Source organism: Phyllopteryx taeniolatus, chromosome 8 (assembly GCF_024500385.1).
Source record: "Phyllopteryx taeniolatus isolate TA_2022b chromosome 8, UOR_Ptae_1.2, whole genome shotgun sequence".
Classification (NCBI taxonomy): Eukaryota; Metazoa; Chordata; class Actinopteri; order Syngnathiformes; family Syngnathidae; genus Phyllopteryx; species Phyllopteryx taeniolatus.
The window spans coordinates 31,907,773-31,928,562 of NC_084509.1; the positions used below are offsets into that span (position 1 = coordinate 31,907,773).

A 20,790-nucleotide genomic window follows, 5' to 3' on the forward strand; every position below is an offset into this window, starting at 1 on the left:
GAAGAAAATTGAAGTTAAAAACTGTACATGGAATAAATTGTTTTCCAAAATGAAGTCCATTTAAGTTAAAAACGGTACATGGGATGATTATTGTTTTAAAATGAAGTAAATTCAAAAACAGTGAATGAGACGATGGTGAAGACTTGAGACTTGCACATGTATGACTTGATCCCACGTTGGCTTCTAAGCAACTGGAAGAGGAAAAGCCCAGCCCTAACATGTCAAACAATGGATTAACATCAAAGTTGATATGCATATTGTCACAGTTGTCTGCAGCTGGCAGAGACAAGTGACACCTGTCTCACAGTTTCATAGTGCAGTCTCATAGTGAAAACCTGCTACATATAAACAGGGGCAGGAAACAACAACATGCTGTTTACGTGAGAATCTTAGTGGTGGGGGTGGGGGGGAAATAAATAAAAAATACAAAATAAAAACTCATTTAAAAAAATCAGTGGCGTTAATGCTCACATTGTTCCAAAACTGTACAACTTTTTTTTATCTTGAAAATATACAAGATTATTCTTCTAATACTATGACTGCAATCGCCAAAATATACTCTCATAATATTAAGACCAATCTAAAAAATAATAATAATAAAAATCTACAACTTTATATCTTGAAAATATGCAAGAATTCTGGTAATGTTGCAAATCAGACTATATTCTTGGGGCGGATGAGTTTTCACACCAAAAACATTTTTCTTTCTAAAAAAATAAGACGACTTTCATCTCCCACCCGTTTCATTCGTCTAACCAATAATCAACTATAGTGCATCTCCTGCACTACTTAGTCTTGCCAAGCCCAGTGTTTATTCTAGATAAGGGTATCATATTATTATTGACAAGCTCCGGGATCCTTAGCAGGTGCAAACTGTGTGCCGATGTCATTATTTTTTTTTCCAAAATAACTGTTTAAAATATTAGTACATTCTCTTATTAGTTAAACTTTAATTTTACTACTTTAAACTAAAAAATATACTACTTTTTAGCCTGAAGAGAGAACACTTTTTTTTTTTTTTTTTTTTTCATCTAACATGTACAACTTTATAAATATAAACATTTTAATCCCCAAAAATATGACTTTTTAATCTCCAAAATTGTTTTAGCCCAATAGTGTAGTTGGCTACTGTATCTCATATTTTAACATTTTTGGAAAAGAAAAAAACAAAATTTGATCAAGTAAATTGGTATCTTCTATTGATTTGTTTACTGAGAGATAAAGTGACCTCCGCAATTATGCTGTTAGGCTAGCGATAGACATCTTTGAATCAATCAAATCAAAACTTGTATTTAACCATAAACTCAAAATTGAGACACATCTCTTTTTCAAGGGCAAGCTGGCAAAGAAGAAGCCTCATATTATTACAATTTTAATCCTCCCCAAAAAAAATTTTGCTCCCAAAAACGTTTTAGCTAAAAAACAAACAAACAAAAAAAAAAACATTAGCCTAGTAGCATACCTGCCGAAGACATTCTTGAATGTTTTTGGAAAACAAACAAAAAAAATCTTTAGCAAGGACACTGATATTTCTATTGATTTAATAAATACATTTAAAATGATTTAGACAATTATTCTAGTAGGCTAACAATATACTACTGCTTTCTCATATGGTTTTAATCCAAGGTTTTTCTCTCAAAACATGACTATTTTCCTTGTATGAGTCTATTCTCATAATATTACATTCATTTCAAAAATATCAGATTTATTGTCTTGCTTGCCATAGTGTCATTCCCCCCCCCCCCCCCCCTTCCTATCAGTTTGTAAAGCAATAATCAGAAGTCATGCTGCTTTTTTTTTTTTTTGCGCTACTTCTGTCTAACCACCCTGTGTTTATCCTAGCTCCGGGATCCTTTAGCAGGTGCAAGCCGCGTGTTAACATTTTATTTCCGAATGCTTCTTGACACGATGAATAATATCAAATGAGGGACGTGTGTTCGTTCTCATGTCAAGAGAGAGCAGCTAATGTTACTCACTTGATCAGTCAGTCAGTCAGGCGGTCTTGGACTACAAGCGATGCACCACACTCAAATTTGTCGCTTCCCCCCACCCCCCTTTCTCTCTCTCTCTCTCTCTCTCTCTCTCTCTTTCAGCCGTCCACGTCAGCGGGCTGCGAAGAGGAGCAGCTCCCCCCCACCACCACAGCACCTGAAAAGAAAGAAAGCACACCAATTCCCAATGTATTAGCTCGCCACGACAAAACAACAAGCTAAAAAAAGAGGAGATGGGGTACATGCTAACGTTAGCCGCCTGATGCTACGGTGCTAATAGTTAGCGAGACGAAGCTTCTTTTCCCACCCTTCCTTTCGCTCCCTTTCGCCTCAAACAGCTTCCAGTGGAGCCGTAAAACAGTTTAATAGAGTCAAGGCTCACCTAAGTGGTCAGTTCTATCGAGATAACTTTGCTTCACAGGTTGGTCGTCCTTGCATAAAAAGCAGGAATTTCGCCATCGCTTACGCTCCGAGTCTCCGCGCATGCGCACTACAGCGAATCATGGCGAAGCTTCAATTTATAATGAAAGTAAATTTGAGCTTTTGCGGCTCGCTTTAAATAGCGTTACTGGTGCCTTATCTCGATTAATGATAAGAACGCAGTTGAGACGTTTTCTACGCTACTTTTCCTCGGGAGGATTTTTTTGTTGTTGACGTGTCGATTGTTTCACAGTGACAAGTGTCAATATAGTGACTGATTGGAGGCTGAAACTGGGTTGGGAAAAAACCCCTTACGTAAACGGGAATCCCACCCAATCGACGAGTGAACGAAACTGACATTTGAAGAAACTGCATGCAGAAAGTGCACAATATATATATATATATATATATATATATCAATTCAATATGTTCCGGTTAAGTTTCTATTTCCTAGGAATTGAGTGGCCCAAATTATAAATAAAAAAAATAGTCCAACTCTGTACTTACATTTTCAGTGCTATCTAGCATTGTGAATAGGTACATTACGATAGGAGATAATTTATCTAACAAAATAGAGAAATCCTATTTACGTTCCCGTATGGCTGTTCAAGATTGGTGGTAGCGCCACCTGCTGGAGCGTAACTGTTACACTGTTACACGGTAAATTGATTATATGACAATTTCGCTGTAAAGTCCATCATAATGTACACGATTTAGAAATTAGTACATTGTTGTCATTATAAATTGGAACAACGCGTAAATTATCAAAAACAAATAAGATGACAGCATTTACAAAGAATAAAACAAAATTACTTTAATCTTTTTTAAGCACGTTGTGGCTCGGTTGGTAGAGCGGGGCGTCATTGACCGAAGGGTCGGTGCCGGCGATTCGAATCCCGGCTCCAACTGTCCGCTGTCGAAGTGCTTGGGCAAAACACTGAACCCCAGATTGCTCCCGGTGGGATAGAACGTTTGGAAGATTTTGTAAAACCCTTGATGTCTTTGAACGCACGGTCGTGATGCCGCATGTGACCAGATGCGACACTCGGCAATATTCAGAAGATGCAAGCTCATGGTACTACGTAAATTAATTTTAAATGTGGTCGACTTAAGTGAGCAAGTTTTACTTTTATACAGACATTATTTGTTTTGTCCATATACACTTTTCCACTGGTATATTCTTTAGATTCTGCCAAACTCACGATGTCTTTGAACGCATCGCCATGATGCCGGAAGTACCGCTACCGGGCAGAATAACAAAGCTAACGAGGCTAACTACTACTAGCGGATGTGCGAGAGCAGATTGCGCCGATGCCAACCCGCTGTCACGATGTGCCCAACGCCAACTTAACCTTACAAACGTGTTGGCTGTGTAATTTTATGAGCCCCAAGGCCAGCTAGTATTGGGCGTTCTGAAGAACTAAGAAGTTATTTTGTGTGTCAACAAGCAAGGTAACTGTGACGCGAAACAAGGCGACGCCTGACGCTAATTAGCTTAACGTTTTTTGTTTGGGACGGTGATGTTTTTAGCTTAGCATTTCGAGCGAATGGGGGCTAATGTTGCTTGGACAGTGCATTGTGACTCGGAATCATACGTTTTATTTTTGTCTAGTCGGGTTTATGATGTGCTTGATTTAGACGGAAAAACAGTCATATTTTGGTCACGTTAGACGAGCGCGATGGCGTCATAATGTGCTGGAACGTTACTCGTGACGTTTTAAGCATGGTCCCCTTTCGACCCATTATGACCCTTTTCCGAAATGATCATTACCAGCCTTCTCTACAACATGCAAAACTACAGTATTGCATATCGAGACTGACCAATAAGTCTAGCTTTTGTAACCACTATTTCTTTCAATTCTCACAATAGCAGACTCAGCGACAGCTTCTCCCCATAAGCCATCACTGCACTGACCAATAACCAGCACATATTATATATATATTTCTACTTTTTTATGTTGTTTATTTTTTTAAACTTTTAATACATACCCGAGTCCTGACTTTGGTGCGATTGTGCATACAGTGGTGTGAAAAAGTGTTTGCGTCTTTCTGATTATTATTTTTTATTTTTTTTGCATGTTTGTCAGTCACACTCAAATGCTTCCCATCATCAAACAAATTTAAACATGAGTCAAAGACAACACAAGTAAATACAAAATGTAGTTTTTAAATAAAGATTTTTGTTAGCAAGGGGGTGGGGGGGGGGGGGGGGGGGGGGGGGGAATCCAAACCTACATGGCCCTGTGTAAAAAAAGTGATTGCCCCCTAAACCGAATAGCTGGTTGGGAAACAATTAGCAGCAACATTTGCAATCAACTGTTTGCGATAACTTTTTAGCGATAGAATTTTAGCTCACTCATCTTTGCAGAATTGTTGTAATTCAGCCACATTGGAGGATTTTCAAGCATTTTTAAGGTCATGCCACAGCATCTCAATAGGATTCAGGTCAGGACTTTGACTCGGCCCTGCCGCAGTCTTCATTTTGTTTTTCTTCAGCCATTCAGAGGTGGACTTGCTGGTGTGTTTTGGAGTATTGTCCTACTGCAGAACCCAAGTTTGTTACAGCTTCAGGTCACGAACAGATGGACTGACATCCTCCTTCAGGATTTTTTTGGTAGACAGCAGAATTCATGGTTCCATTTATCATAGCCAGTCTTCCAGGTCCTGAAGCAACAAAACAGTCCTAGACCATCACACTGCCACCACCATATTTTACTGTTGTATGATGTTCGTTTTCTGAAATGTGCTGTTACTTTTACGCCAGATGTAATGGGACACACACACACACACACACACCTTCCAAAAAGATAAACTTTGATGTCGTCAGACCACAGAGTATTTTCCCAAAAGTCTTGGGGATCATCAAGATGTCTCTGGCGAATTTGAGATGAGCCATAGTGTTCTTTTTGCTTAGCAGTGGTTTTCATCTGGGAACTCTGCCATGCAGGCCATTTTTGCCCAATCTCTTTCTTTTGGTGGAGTCATGAACACACAGACTTTAGATGAGGCAAGTGAGGCCTGCAGTTCTTTGGATGTTGTTATGGGGTATTTTGTGACGTCTTGGATGAGGCGTCGCTGCGCTCTTGGGGTCATTTTCGTTGGCTGTTCTTTGTTTTCACCATTTGTGGATAATGGCTCTCACTCACTGTGCTTCGCTCAAGTCCCAAAGTTTTAGAAAATATAACCTTTCTAACCTTTTCCACACTGATAGATCTCAATTACTTTCTTTCCATTTGTTCCATCTTGTGGCATCTTTCGGCCATTACAAACATTTTCACGTATTTACCTGTGAATTTCCACTACTCTGGGTCGGGCGGGGGCAGGGCCCTGTCCCTATCCCTATCCCTCGCGTTAGCTGCATTACAATTTTAATCTCATAATATTAAAACCTTAATCTTGAAAATGCACAACTTCTTATCTCGGACATGTTTATATTTTCCTCCCCTCTTGTGCCGCAGTGACTGATCGAGTGGCATGCTGGACGTGGGGAAGTGGCCAGTGTTTGCCTTCCTCCCGCCTGAGGAACTCGGCCTCATCCGGCAGGCGTGCGTTTTCGGAAGCGGCGCCAGCGAAGCCCTGTATGTCACTGTCAACGACGAGGTAACGGCGGCGATGCGAGTCTTCGCTCCCTGCGTCTTTGGTCGTGCCAGGTTTCCGAATGCATGCAACGCACGGGGGGAGGACGGGGTTGTGGGTGGCTGAAGCAGATGGAAGGGCGCTATCTTTAGCTATCAGGACCTAATTCTAGACAGAGCTGGAAGAGGGTGGAGCTGCGAACGGCTCACCCTTGCTCCTGTTTTATCCCCACAAAGAGCATTGTTTCGGAAGACTGAAGATAGTGGAACACTTAACAAATGAATGATTATTTTCCCATCGGAAATATTTGAGTTGAATTGTTCCGTGATCACGCTTGTAACTCAAAATCATCTTTTCCCATTGAAATGAATGCCATACTTATATATATTATATTATTACATGTATTTATGTTATTATATAATTACGTTATATATAGTGTAAATAATGAAACAGTTTGTCCATCATTGGCCACCAAGGAGCAGTATAATACATACAGCCGTACTACACAGATTTGATGATGATAAAATGCGGATGACCGTTGCAAAATGAGTCATTTTCCGCAGAGGATAAAGAATGCATACCTGTGAGTATTGTTTATATGCTCTTTTTTTGTGTGCAAATATCCATTACTGAACGCTTTATAACTCAGGCAAAATGGATGCTAGGTTTGTTTGCCAATCTCTGGCATTTTGCATGAACATAATGCTCGCAAGCTCTCAAATTATGTGCTTTGGGTAATACACAGCGTGTGATTCTCTTTGTTTCATGCTTCGTTTTACAGTAAACTTCAACTGGGAGTGGCAATAAACGGCTTGAAACCAGAACACAGGCTCTTTTAAAAAATTAACAATCTTCTAAACTGGTTCATTGTGAAGTTGGCTGCCACCATCTCTCTAACGGCCATATCTACAAATTTTGCTCGCTAGTCATAGCAAAAGATCGACCAAGTGATGGCTTGTATCCCGAAAGACTCGTAAGTCGGGTCACTTTTAAGTCAAGGCACCACTACGCACTAACTGTACCCTAATACGTCGACGAACCGTATTATCAACCAACCGGCACTGCAGTCAGAGTTCCTAACATCGCTCACTCGACCATGCCGTCTTAAATGAACTTTTGGCTTAATTACACTTGAGAAAATCAGTGTATTCCTTGACATTCGCCTATGTTTTTATATTCATATTTGATGATGCAGAGCTATTTTTCTTTATTATGTGCATGTAACCAAAAATTAGTGTTGGGGGCTAGAACGGATTAACGGTATCTAAATTCCTTTCAATGGGGAATATTGATTTGCTACGTTGTTACGAGCTTGGTCATGGAAAGAATAAAACTCGTATGTCAAGGTACCATTGTATATTTGAAATGCAGTGGCATTTTGTCTGTGTGCAGGTCTTCGGTCTGGGCACCAACTACAGCAGCTGCTTAGGTCTCGGCGACCTGCAGAGCACCATCGAGCCGCGCAGGATCGATATCCTCTGCGGGAAGAAGATCGTGTCCCTCAGCTATGGGACCGGACCGCATGTGGTCATTGCCACTTCAGGTAACGTGAAACTATGATGGTGTCACGTAAGTTTACGCGGAAGGCTTCGACATTTCCTTTTGCCGGCAAGAGTAGGGTACTCCTCTGCAGTCAACTATTTTCCCTCTTGAGCTCAGACCCGCCGTGTAAATCCCCAATCGCTTTTCGTGTTAACAGTAGCGAATCACAATCAAATCGTTATTCCTTTTAATATTCTGAAATCAAGACATGTCATTGTCCAACAAATAAATCGTCCAAATTTGATGATTTGAAAACGATCTGTAGCCCCCTGGTTACGCCCTGTCAGCTTTTTTTGGGGGGGTCGCCGATTTTGCCACACCACCAGAAAGCAGGTGTGCTGACGAACTTTGGCAACCACCAAAAAGAGGTTGGCACTTTTGGTTTAACGGGTTACTTTAACAAGGACCCCTCGCCATATCGTGGCCGTGGTTTATTTTGCTCTTTCTCGGTGCCCTAAACTTCGTAAATCTACACTGCGTGGGAACATGAGCCACGAGTTAGCTGCTGGCAATCATCTGCCATAATGTGATGAATGAATCTTGCACAACTTTCTCCGATTCATTTAACTGCAGACTGCTTGCAGTCATTTACGTGCTCTTTTCGCTCCTCTCTTTTTCCGCGGAGATTATCGTCTTGGGAGGGACGGCTCCGTGCATCCGTTGTTCATGATAAACTACAGGACTAGGAAGCTACTGTACAACTTTGCATATGCGCAGTAAGGTAAAACAAAGGAAGTAAAATACGGCGGGGGCAGTATCTTGTCGTAGTATCTTATTCTTTGATTTGTTTTCATTCGATTCTAAAAAGTCTGACTCGACGTATGGTGTTTTTTCTTTTTTTTGCCAGACTCGTGAGTGAACTCGAATAAGCACCAATTCGTTCATAGCACTGGAAGTCAACATGAAAAAGCATTTGCAAGTTGTCAAGCTCATGCTCAGGCAACAGGTGGCACCATAGCCTTTAAGAAAAAGATCATTTTTAGCCAATGAGAAGCCTGTAGTTGATGTAAATGGCACAACCACAATTGGGAATAAAGGAAATGCTTTCATGAATCACTAACTTTGGCCTCGGCCTTCCCACTGCACAGATGGGGAAGTTTACGCATGGGGCCACAACGGCTACAGTCAGTTGGGCAACGGGACCACCATCCACGGGCTAATTCCCGCCATGGTCTCCACCAACCTTCAGAACAAGAAGGTTACTGAAGTGGCCTGTGGCTCTCACCACACCATTGCCCTCACTACAGAAGGAGAGGTCATGCTCCTTAACCGCCGCGCCCCCCCTCCCCCATCTAATTTCCAGCATTTTTTTGAAGCCAGTGAATGTGTCACTTCCGCCTTTAGGTGTACGCATGGGGCTACAACAATTCAGGCCAGGTGGGATCGGGGTCCACTGCCAACCAGCCAACGCCGCGCCGGGTCAGCAGTTGCCTGCAGAGCAAAGTGGTGGTCAACATAGCCTGTGGGCAGCTGTGCTCCATGGCTGTGCTGGACAACGGGGAGGTAATGTGTTGTTTTTTGGGCCCCTTTGACTTGCAGACTTTGACTCTGACTTGGCCACCATTTCCGAGAGTGTATTTGGAACTACAGTGAACTCCCGCATATTCACAGCCTGGGGTTTGAGAATTCGATAATATTTGGGAACCTGCCATCCGTCATTAGGCTGACAAACTCACCTATTTGCTGTTCTTGTGCTCAGGCCGAAGCCACGTCTAATTTCAACACGTTGCTTTGGTGCTGTCACTACAGTGTACGTTAAGCTGAGGGAGGATCTTCATTTAGTCAGGCCTTGTCTAATAAACAAGTGCAATTCCAAACCTTTTTGGGTCTGTGTCAATTATGCGAGGTTTTTTTGTTCAACGCGGCAGGGCTCTGTCCGAATTTCCCTGCAAACAGCCAAAGAAAGTGTTTCATTTGCTCAGTTCTCCAAATAAAAAGCAAACAAAAAAAAGCAAAGCGTGCTTCCTTCAAGCTCTTTGTCACCCCCAGTGTAGGTTTACTGTAAAAGTGACACGTAAAATATCAAATAATTGAATATTGTGTCTTTTAACAGCAATATATTTTGCCAAACCATACAATTGTGTCCAATGGAAGTCTGCTAGCTTATAGCAAACATTATTTATAAATGAACCCAGATGTCAGGGTCAGTATAGACCTCAAGCTGCTATTTTCATACACATGGGGCAACAACACCAATATGAAGCATACGACATTACAGAAATCTGTTTATTTGTGTTCTCTGTGGGAACGAATATTGCTGCAGTTTAGTTGGAGACCTTCTCTTCATCATCTTCTTGCTCTTCATACTGACTGCATCTACATCCAGTAGAGCTCAGCAATAGCCGGTATGTTGCGGCACAACGTTGTACAACAACTGAAGTTTTGTAGCTCTAAATTCGGACTTAACTCTTTGCAGTAGTGTAAAAACCCATACAATCAAAATATACCATAGATCGGGGACGCGAAAGATGAATCGCAATAAAAGCGGGTTTACGATTCCGAGTATTGCCCTTTTAGCTTGGGCTGTGTGGTATCCCAGGGCATGACGGAAAGCAGAAAAAAAATGTGAATAGGTGTTCAACAGCGAATAGCCAAGATGAGGTTCCAAAAAAGAAACCTGAATTGGGATTTATTCGTGTCCACCTTTCAGATCTACGGTTGGGGCTACAATTGCAATGGCCAATTAGGTTTGGGCAACACCGGCAACCAGCAGACACCGTGCAGGGTCGCCGCTCTCCAGGGAGTCAAGGTTGTCCAGGTAAGAGTGAGCGATTGGCCTTTCGGTGACGTCAACCAGCGCACCCTTGCCCTTTTCCTCCCGCCTTCCAGGTAGCTTGCGGCTACGCTCACACACTAGCGCTCACAGACGATGGCTTCGTTTACTCCTGGGGGGCCAACTCGTACGGGCAACTGGGCACCGGCAATAAGAACAATTACTCTCTCGCCACGCTGATCAGCACAGACAAGGAGAGGTGCGTAAACACCCATAGACCATTATTGATTAGAATGCTTGAAATGTTCATTTTCTTCATCTGACTTATTCGTCGGCTTCTCGAATCGAAACAAAATGCAGTCGAGCCATGGATGTCATACACAGTCATTCCAGAATGTGGTATTCACATTTTGAGACATTATGCTCCCAGGTGTATTAATACAAATGTCTCTCACATTCTTCCGTCAAACTCCACAAAGGATAATGAACTGTAAATGGTTTAGATTTGTGAATAAAGGTTTAAAAAGGTAGTCTCTGATTTGTGATTTTATTTGAATTCATTGACATGCTGCTAATTGAGCTACTGAAGTACAGGTTGTTTTCTACAGGTAGTCGACCAACCAATATCAAACATCAAAGGAGTCCTTAAAGTTAGAATTGATGTTTGTAATTGCTTGGAGTGTATACTAGAGGTGTCACAATTAATCGATTCATCGACAGCTGTTTTGATAATCACTTAATTGTTTAGAGCCATTGTTTCATTTACAATCCTCTCTTTCAACCTCTCAATAGAATGAATATCTGATTTCTGTTGTCCTTCGTGAAAGCAAGCTGTTTATCTTTAGCGTTGAATCTCAATAATACATTTGCAAACATCTGCTTATTCCTTGGAAAACGATGATCAACATTTTGCACTCATTTCTGACGTTAGACCAAACCAGTAACGGAATCATTTTATGGAAAAACAAGTCAGTTTAATCTATGACAAACATCATGGTTATTTGCAGCTGTAGTATATGTAACCAGTAATTGAGAAAAGGGTTTCATTTGAAGCACCCTCAGAAGAGTATATTCAACTAGTAGCCCTTGGCATGAATCAGTATCCGAGAAGTTACAGTTTCAAGTCAGTTTTCAGTGAGGTTGGTGAGTACATGCTTCATTGGTTATTTATTATTTTGTTTTAATCATGAAGCATTCATACAAATTAAAACACTTTTTTTTTTTTTTTTAAATTAAACATAAAAATAACCCGATTCGTCGAGTGATTGATAGAACGCAGTCTAAAAAGGTGCGATGGTGACAGACAGCCCTACTGTATACAAATAGTAAATGAAAAGAACCAAGGAAGTCTTTTGTCAGCTGCCTATTCCGAAAATGTGACATCGCAGTTCGTCCAATTGACATAATAACCGCCCCCCCACGCCGAAGCTCTCTGCCCATGACGCGGCAGCTCGGCTCGGTGAAGATCGTCCCATTTGATTTTGAAGCGGTTGGACCAGACAGAAGCCAAAAATTAAGCAGATCTGCAGTGTTTTGTGTAGATTAGAGTTAGCTTCTGAACTAATGTAAAGCTAACGTAACTATTCATCACTTCACCCTTTGAATATAATTTCCATATCCTGTTCTTTGGCTATCATCACACCCTTCCTCCTTGCCATCATTGGTACCCTTTCATGGCATCATAAAGAAGCCAAAGAAAAAGACACTGTCTATTCTTGTGTTCCTTGCAGGATCGTGGAGGTGGCGGCATGCCACACCAGCCATACGTCCGCCGCCAAAACGCAGAGCGGGCAGGTGTTGATGTGGGGCCAGTGTCGCGGGCAGGTGGTGACCAACCCGCACGTCACGCACTTCAGCTGCACCGACGACGTCTTTGCTTGCTTCGCCACGCCCGCCGTCACGTGGCACCTCCTCACCGTAGGTAAGCCTGCCGGTTTAAAGGCGCTATAGGGTGCAGTCCTGACTTTCCCGTTCGACCCCCCCAAAAAGTCAGTTTTCCATTTTATTTCATATTCATTGTACTAAGGAGATGATATGCTGATTTATTCTCATTGAACTACTTATTACACAGACTGTAGCTAGCAGAGCAGTGTGTTGGACATGCCAAAAATCAAAGTACATCCGATGGGGGGGGGGGGGGGGGGGGGGGGATGGACAAAATAACGGAAACACATTTGAAGAGACTTATCATTGTACTGGTATGTGTGCAAATGTTTGGCCACTTTTAATGAGACCTCAGGGTTTCATTATTCTGCTACATTTTCATGATGATATCGTCATTCAGATGACTTTATACTGGTATAGACCCATATCTTATCATTTGGCCCGGAACAAAGTGTTAAAAACAAAAATACATTTTAATGTAGTTTATAATTGTACTTTTTGACTTTTTACATGGGCGTTACATAGTATTGTCCTTTTTTATCCAGGTAATTAAGATAGTATGTTAGCCTTTTTTTGTGCGGCATGTGTCAATGTGAATTCAAGGGCAATGATAACACGTTACAGAAGGGAGTCTTTCTTTTTGATTCCAGCATTGTTACTTTGTGCCATTGTACTGTCGTGCAAGCGAGCTCCTTTCTGTGACAGTGGAAGCATTCGCAGAAATAAACAGGAAAGTCTGTTTCCTGCCTTTAAGCTTCTGATTCAAGTCAAAAGTCCAAAACCACAAACGTGTCACGCTCGTCAATGCCAGTATTTGGGTACGTTGTTTAGAGGATTTTCAAAACACTTTTTTCTCCCCATTGGCCGTAGATGGTGATGACTACCTGACTGTCGCGCAGTCGTTGAAAAAAGAGTTTGACAGCCCTGAGATCTCCGACCTTAAGTTCCTAGTGGACGGAAAGTGCATTCATGTGCACAAAGCCCTGTTAAAAATCAGGTACAGTTCTGAGTCATGTGAACAGAGGTACTGGGACACATTGGTCTTCATCAATTAATCAATCAGGACCCCCTCAGTACGAACAAACAAAACATTTCGGACACTTTGATGCTTCCAACTTTGTCAGAACATTTGATAAACAGTCCATAGAAGGCACGTTTGGAGGAGTTTGGTTTAGAAGATGAAGAAGTCCAGCAAGCCCTCTCTCAGGTCCAACATCAGGCAGGGGGCGTCGAACCTCACCTCACGAATGCGCCGACAAATTCCCACAAAGTCTGACATCTTGTAGAACGTCAGAAGAGTGGAAGCAGTAACTCTCCTGTTCCTGTAATACCTGATGTCTCAATACTTTTGTTCATATTGTGACATGATATTTATTTTGTTTTATTTTTTTCACACATTACATTTTGGTCACCTTTTTCCCAGGCAAGGAAAAAAAAATTTTCCCCACTTTATGTGGACATTACATGTTTTGTCCTCCTTTTTACTCAGGCGTTACATAGTATTTTGTTTATTTATTTTGACCTTTTTAAGCAGGCATTACCCTGTATATTTTTCCCTTTATGTAGGCATTGCATAGTGTTTTTCTTATTCTTTTATGGCGGCATTGCATAATATTTTTCCCTTTTTTGTAAGCATTACATTGTATTTTCTTGAACCTTTTTACAGCGACTATACATGGTATTTTTTTTAAGCATTCTTACAAAGTATTTTCTGCCTTTTTGTGTGATTACATAATTACTTCCCAGTTTTCATGCAGGCACTACAAATTATTTGTATTACGTATTTTGTCCTCTTTTTATGCAGGCGTTATACAGTATTTTTTGCCTTTACCCAGAGATGAATTAGTATTTTTCCATTACATTGCACATTATTTGGTATTACATAGTACCTTTTTATGCAGACATGAGTCGTGTTTTTGAATTTTATGCAGGCATTAAAAAGTGGTTTTTGCCCTAATGACATGGTCTTTTCCCCTTACATAAGCAAGGATTAATACCATGTTTTTCCTTTAAGAAGGCATTCATCTTTTTCCTTTTAGAGCAGGAATTGTTTTTTCCCTAATTTATTCAGGTTTTACTAAGTACGTACTTTTTTTACTTTCATTTCATTCTTTCAGTTTCTAATTGGGGAAAAAGGGAAACCCCTTATTTTACGTAGGCTTCCCCCCCCCCCCCCCCCCCACTATTTTTACATCACATTTCCACTTTTTTTATGCAGCCATTACATAGTATATATTTGTAACCTTTTTATTCCCTCTAAATATACAGTCCCGCAGTTTTTTGGACAGCTACAATCCGACCACACGCATCCCATCATTATCTTGATTATCTTTGCATTGTTTCCCTCCAGGTGTGAACATTTTCGCGTGCTGCTGAACGAAACCGACGACGACACCATCGAAATCCACCAGTTCCCCTTCCTGGTGTACCGAGCCTTCCTGGAGTATCTCTACACTGATTCTATAAACCTGCCACCAGAGGATGCTGTGGGTAAGGACTTTGCACAAACACACCCGCAACACAATGGCATGAAACAATTCGGTTGCTCTCTGCCCCCTTGGGTTTCTTAGGACTGCTGGATCTGGCCACCTTCTACCGGGAGAGCAGGCTCAAGAGACTGTGTCAGGAGACCATCAAGAGGGGCATCTCGGAGGAGAACGCCATCACTCTGCTCTCGGCCGCAGTCAAGTACGAGGCCCGGGTAAGCTCGGAGGTCATCTCGGGATTGATTGCGCTGCGTCCTCCGCACACTGTTTTGCTTCAGACGAAGTCGAGGAAAGAACTCAAGTCGTTAGGAGAGAAATGAGAGGTCCTCTCGTTAAATAGGATGCGGGTCACACGTGTCAATTTATTGTGAAATATGTATGAATGCTGTATTTCCACAAATAGTGGATTTAAGAAGCGGGAAGGCGTCCGTGAGAGGGGAGAAACGGCATTTTTACAATATGTTTATTTATAATGTGCATCCTCGAGTTTCGCTCCCCCATGGAGTCCTCCATCTTATCTGCTCGAGGCGTAAGTGAGACGCCCGAGATTCTCAAAAGTATGGCGCCGTAACGAGGCTTTCCTTCCGCTGACCAGACAGGGCCGTCTTCATCTTTTTAGGACCTGGAGGAGTTCTGCTTCAAGTTCTGCGTCAACCACCTGACGTCCGTCACGCAGACGCAGGCCTTCGCCGAGATGGACCACACCCTGCTCAAGAACTTTATTAGCAAAGCCAGCCGCCACGGGGCCTTCAGAAACTGACACCCTCCCGATCTCCTCCCCCCTCACTCGTGATGACTTGACTTGATTTCCACGTTTGGCAGTCCAACACAGACCAAAAGCCCTATCGGTTCCTCAAAGATGAGCAGGCGGAAGGTTGAGGTGTCTTTTGTGTCCACGTTTTCACCGGTTTAGTTTGCTGCGGTGGTACAGATCTTTTCACGTAATGTTTGGGAACAAGAGAAATGACGACAAAAACGCCGGAAAATTCCCCCCAAATCATTTGTGGGTGAGAAGGATAAATCGAGTGGATGTCGCAAGGCACCTGACAGGTATGTAGACAATGTTTGCTGGAGTTGAATTGTCTGAGTAATTTAGCGAAACATAATGGCGAGCCTGCTAGTTGACGTCAACGCTGAAACATGCCATCCATTTCAGTTTAAAAAGAGAATGTCTGTGCCATTCATCTGGGCAACACAATTTCCACCACGTCTGTTTTTGAATCAACTTACTCGTCGAAGTGTAAATTACGGCCGGCGTTCTGTGCAATTTGACATTTTCTTTTTAACTGACACTTGACACATTCAAACCAAAGCTGTAGAAAACAAAGTCTGGATAAGCTTTGAACTCACTCATTGGTTAAATCACATGCTTTATGGGCGCCATGTTCCAATTCCCAACATTGCCTTACCTTGGCTTTGGACAGTTTTTGGCAAAATGTTTTTTTGTGTGACTATAGACTTTTTTTCAATTCCCCCCCGAAAAACTGAAAAACGGAGTAAAACTGTATTAATCAAGTATTAAACAAAATCTAGCATTTAGACGAATAATGGATTTATTTGGTGTCAAATATTATACCTACTATTAAAACGGGTGATCGCCAACAGGTGCCCTCCCGCCATAAGATAACATATGTTGTCTTAATAATCAGAGCCTTTTATAGTTCACTGACTGGCCATGATGATAATCTTAGATTGACGTATAATATATATATATATATATAAAATGTATGTATGTATGTATGCGTGGTAAATTTTGAAAATAGCAAAAATGCATTGCATGTCCAGAATTGTTTTATTCAAACTATCGCAGTAGAGAAGGCGGCGAAAATCAACATTCAAGCGATTTCCCGTTTTCTCGATCACTGCCTTGGCCAAATAACAGTTTGTTATTTTAATTTTTTCACTTTTGGCGCCATCTAAAGGGTTTGTTCGACATCATGGTGAACAGGTCCAAAGTTCAGGGAGAGCTGATTCGGCTTGCACCACAAAAGAAGGGAGTCCATTCCCTTTCCTGCACCAACAGCACGTCAAGTTCCATCGTCCACAAGCGTACCGACGCATACCACTGCTACCGAACCGCGGAACTGTTGGGGTGTATATATATATATATATATATATTTTTTTTTTTTTCCCCCCCCTGTAGAAATGCTTTCTTAAGGAGTCATTTCATTTGGCTCATCTAACCAACCAACCTGCGAAACCTGTCACGGAAATGTGACCTAGTGCTGCTGTCAACACAAACATCCCCCACGCTGTTGCACAAAGCTGTGGCGCTTTTTACATCATAAACCTTCAAACAACTGCCCCCTTTTTACACAAATGAAGCAGACACACATCCAGAGAGTACAACAATACTCACAGACACGACGAATATAGAGAGAGCAAAATTTGCTGTATGCGAAATGGGATAGCTGAATCCCTGTGCGTGGTACACTAACGAGCATAACTAGGATTGATCATATGATTGTTTGAAATCGAAATGTATCACATTTATTATGTTAAGTACATGTACATCATTTATTATTATATTATAACTTCTTATATATTATTTATACACATATATGATAAATGTAAACGCAAACCAAGCCAAGACATCAAATAGCAAATTCAACCAAATCCTCTTTGATGGCTCTGTGGTGACATTCAGTTTAAAAAAAAAAAAAGACACTCGACGTATAAAATCCCTACGGTTTTCTCTCAGCCCCCATCGCCATTCACCTGAACTCGGAGGAAGTGCTTCGACCCGCTTTGCCGAATGCGAAATTAGGTTTTGTATGTAACCAGATTTGATGACATCATTTATGACATAAAGTCTGTCGTCCCCTTCTTCGTGGTGTTCATGATGCTGACTCTCTTCCTGTAGCCCTCAGTGCTGCTGGGCATGTTGCGGCAAACCGTGCTACTACATACTCAATATTTGGACTTGCGGAAGTATTATTATTATTAAACCAAAGATGGAATTGTACTACCGTCTTTTTGCACTCACGTTATTCATGTTACATTTTACTGTTCCTAGTAGCCTCGTTCACACACTCACTTTCCTATAGTTTTTACAGAGAACTCTGGTCAAAATAGGATATTTGAACTGCTTACCAACAGTGAAAAAGGCAAGATGACTTTTATGAGAATCGTGAAATCAAATGCGATACTGCAAAATGACCTCATCAGAGCTGTAACAGAAGATCTTGCATTTATTTGTCTGTAGCTTTTACACTAAACCAAGTGAAGAATTTTGCTGAGTAGTTGTTTTTTTTTGGGTCACAGCGTTGATTGAGTAGGGTGGGCGAAGCGGGTGTTGGGCGTTGACTTTAAACGCCTGGCATGCATCCATCCTGTCTCTGTTAACGACTCTGACAGTGGAAAAATGGACTGCTTTTATCATTACAGTGGTACCTTGAGATACGACTTTACTTTGTTCCGTGACTAGACATGTGATCTCAAAATATTTGTACGTCAAAGCATCTTTCCACATTGAAATGAATGGAAATGCAATTAATCAGTTCAAGCACCCCTCTCAAAACACTAAAATACGTTATTTTTTGTGAAAAATCGAATTAAGTAGAGGCTTTGTAATTAATCTTAATTAATCACATAACAATATCTGTCCTAAAAAGCACCCCAAAAAATGTCAATGGATTTTAGTGGGCGACTATCAAATAATTGACAGATATATTGTTAACAGTAGAAAAAAAGAGTATAACATATCCTTGGCCAGAAATCAACAGACCTAAAGTTAAAGTGTCATTTTCCCAGATTTTTTCCTTTTCAGAAAAGTGCAGGTCGTGCCTCGAAATGGTTTCTGCGCAGCAGTTGAAAAGATGGATCATGTGTCACTGCCGATATTTATTTAGCACAATTTCTAACTGTTCGTTGACCACTAAAAGGGGTGTACAGTCCAGAGCAATCCACTTTGCGAGTGAATTTGCCTCGTATCAGTCCTAGCAACGCTGTTTCATCCAATTCCTCCATTATGGTAGCTGAGCTGTGATGCGTGCGTCAGTGTAATTGGTGTACCAGGGAATCGCACTGACAAAGGTTCCGCATTGTTTGCAAAACAAATTCCGATTAAAATGTGGTCATTTTTTTAACTAATTGATTTCTTTGTAATTAATTAATTGTGATCAACACTTAAAAGTCCCACCCCGAGAATGTTTTTTCATTTCAAAAAAATTGGCACTCAAGAGTATCGTACTGTATAAGAACACCAATAACATTTGCTCTCCACAAACACACAAAACACGCCGACACCCAATGATTTGTCCTTCCGTCTTCTGTGGGGTCGCTTGGCTGTTGGCAAAGCATCTTATCACCAACTGATAGTGTCCTTCCGTTGTTAAGGAAACCAATGTGAATTGATGGTGGCCGCATCTTGTGACGTTTTCTGCCACCATCTAGCTAAATCATAAGTCAAAGCACCAATGTATTTATAGGGTGTGAAAAAAGCGGCCGACTGTCTGAAAGGGGCTACTAAATCCATGGTGTCACACTACACACGTACAACTGATGATCCCACTTTTCCAAGTACTGCACGGTATTGTTGACAGCTCTTTGTTTCATGATGTTCGCTGCAGGAAGTGACACATTTAAACAAAAGTCGCACCGTTTGGGGAAATGTGCCTCGAAAGCAAAAAAACAAATGTGTGACATTCAAGGATAAACTCCACTTGTATATGTTAACAAAAAGCATGTACCTCTGCATTTTTTATTTTTATTTTTTCAAACTGCATACGTCCTTTTGTTTTTTTAGTCAGCAAAAAGCCAGTATATCCAAATTTTCTGACTTGCTTTTTTTTTTTTTTATCGAAAAAAAACTAACTAATGTCACGGTCAACAAAACGTATACATCCTTTTTTTTTTTTTTTTTTTTTAAATCTGAAGAACAACAAAAATATTTGTTGACAAAAAGGAAGCATCTCCATAATTCGTTTTATTTTTTGGATCTGAATAATTTCCTTGTCAACAAAAAGCACGTATCGTAATGTTTGTTCCTATGCAATAAACAACAAACTTAATTTTCTGTGTTGACAAAAAGCGTGCATGTTCAAATTTTGTGACTTTATAAATTTCTCTCCCAAAAAAAGAATATTTATTTGCGTGTGTCAATCTTTTTCCAAAGCTAAATTTTTTTTTACAAAAAGCTCTTATCGCCCATGTTTGTGAATTATTAGAATATAGAAATTTAAACTGGAAAAGCAACAAAAAATATTTGTCTTCTATATCAACAAAAATAATCTTCAAAGTTTGGGTATTTGAACTCTGAAAACGATTTCCTTTGTGTGCCAGCATAAAGGAGGCATCTCCAAATGTTCCCTTCCCCCCCCCCCCGTATTTGTCAACATGAAGCATATATCTCCAAATTTGATGAATTATCTGTATAAATTAGAATCAAAAGGTTTGAAATTAAAATGTCAACCCAAAAAGCATGTACATACCTCCGTCTGAGGTATCCACTCAAGGATTTCTATCTCGTCAGCCAGTTGAGTCTTCAAAGTCAAACGTCAAGTCTTTTCTGTGTGTTTCCACTTGGACATTTCTGGCTTCCCCTCCTGTCCTCTCAGTAGCGATCGCTCGGTCAGCTTGGAAATAAGTGAATCGCTTCCTCGCAGCCCAGCCCGTTTCCGCCTCCCAAGTGGCACGAGGGTGACGAGGTGCTGCCCGGCATGTGAAGTAGGAGACAACAAAAGCTGCCCGTGTGGCCATTTTTCTTTTCTATTTCCGATTGGCAGCTTGTAATCATCCAGAAATAGGGAAGAGTGGGGAAAAAAAAGGATTTGAAACCAGTCTCGTCACCATACTAGACATTCTGGAAACAGAATGTTTGGTTTAACGTGCTTTCGAAGTTTTTTAGGCGTATGATTTAATTCAAAAGAACATATTTAATATGTCCAAATGGATGCGCAAACAAGCAAACAACAACATGCCCTTCAAAACGTGGAAAGACCAACACGTCATTTAGCAATTGAAATATGTTCCAAGTCCAAAAGAATCTCTTGGAAAGCAGCCATGACGGCGTGGGCAAAATAGCAGCTTCATACCAAAATGGCTAACTTCCTGTTCAATTGCGGGCATAGCTCGTTGAGACCTTTTGGTGCAGCCTCCCTCAATGGGCACGTCCGACCAATTTTGTGACAATCCATCAAACTGCTGTCGGGGATCATCTTTACGATTGGCTCAAGCG

At 41.1% G+C, this 20,790-nt stretch overlaps 2 protein-coding genes across 4 annotated transcripts in view; one reads left to right on the forward strand and one right to left on the reverse strand.

The window, feature by feature from the left end:
* Positions 1-2,611, reverse strand: part of fndc3a (fibronectin type III domain containing 3A) — a 73,127-nt gene extending 70,516 nt beyond the window's left edge. Inside the window, exons 1-2 of the mRNA XM_061781776.1 lie at positions 2,374-2,611; positions 1,977-2,148 (exon numbers count right to left, since the gene is read on the reverse strand). The gene's annotated coding sequence lies outside the window, so the exon portion shown is untranslated. The remainder of the gene's footprint in view (positions 1-1,976; positions 2,149-2,373) is intronic.
* A 1,033-nt stretch (positions 2,612-3,644) lies between these two features.
* rcbtb2 (regulator of chromosome condensation (RCC1) and BTB (POZ) domain containing protein 2) lies at positions 3,645-19,695 on the forward strand. Of its 3 annotated transcripts, none has more exons than XM_061781791.1 (12): positions 3,645-3,863; positions 5,870-6,011; positions 7,380-7,530; positions 8,618-8,784; positions 8,874-9,032; positions 10,180-10,287; positions 10,359-10,501; positions 11,973-12,163; positions 12,997-13,123; positions 14,477-14,616; positions 14,697-14,827; positions 15,208-15,348. In XM_061781791.1, the coding sequence occupies exons 2-12, from the start codon at positions 5,886-5,888 to the stop codon at positions 15,229-15,231; spliced, it is 1,467 nt and encodes a 488-aa protein (XP_061637775.1). In that variant the 5' UTR covers positions 3,645-3,863; positions 5,870-5,885; the 3' UTR covers positions 15,232-15,348. The 3 variants fall into 3 exon arrangements, with proteins under 3 accessions (XP_061637775.1, XP_061637773.1, XP_061637776.1); XM_061781789.1 differs by having other exon boundaries at positions 3,647-3,863; positions 15,232-19,695; XM_061781792.1 differs by lacking the exons at positions 3,645-3,863; positions 8,618-8,784 and having other exon boundaries at positions 5,873-6,011; positions 15,232-19,695.
* The last annotated feature ends 1,095 nt before the right edge of the window (positions 19,696-20,790 follow it).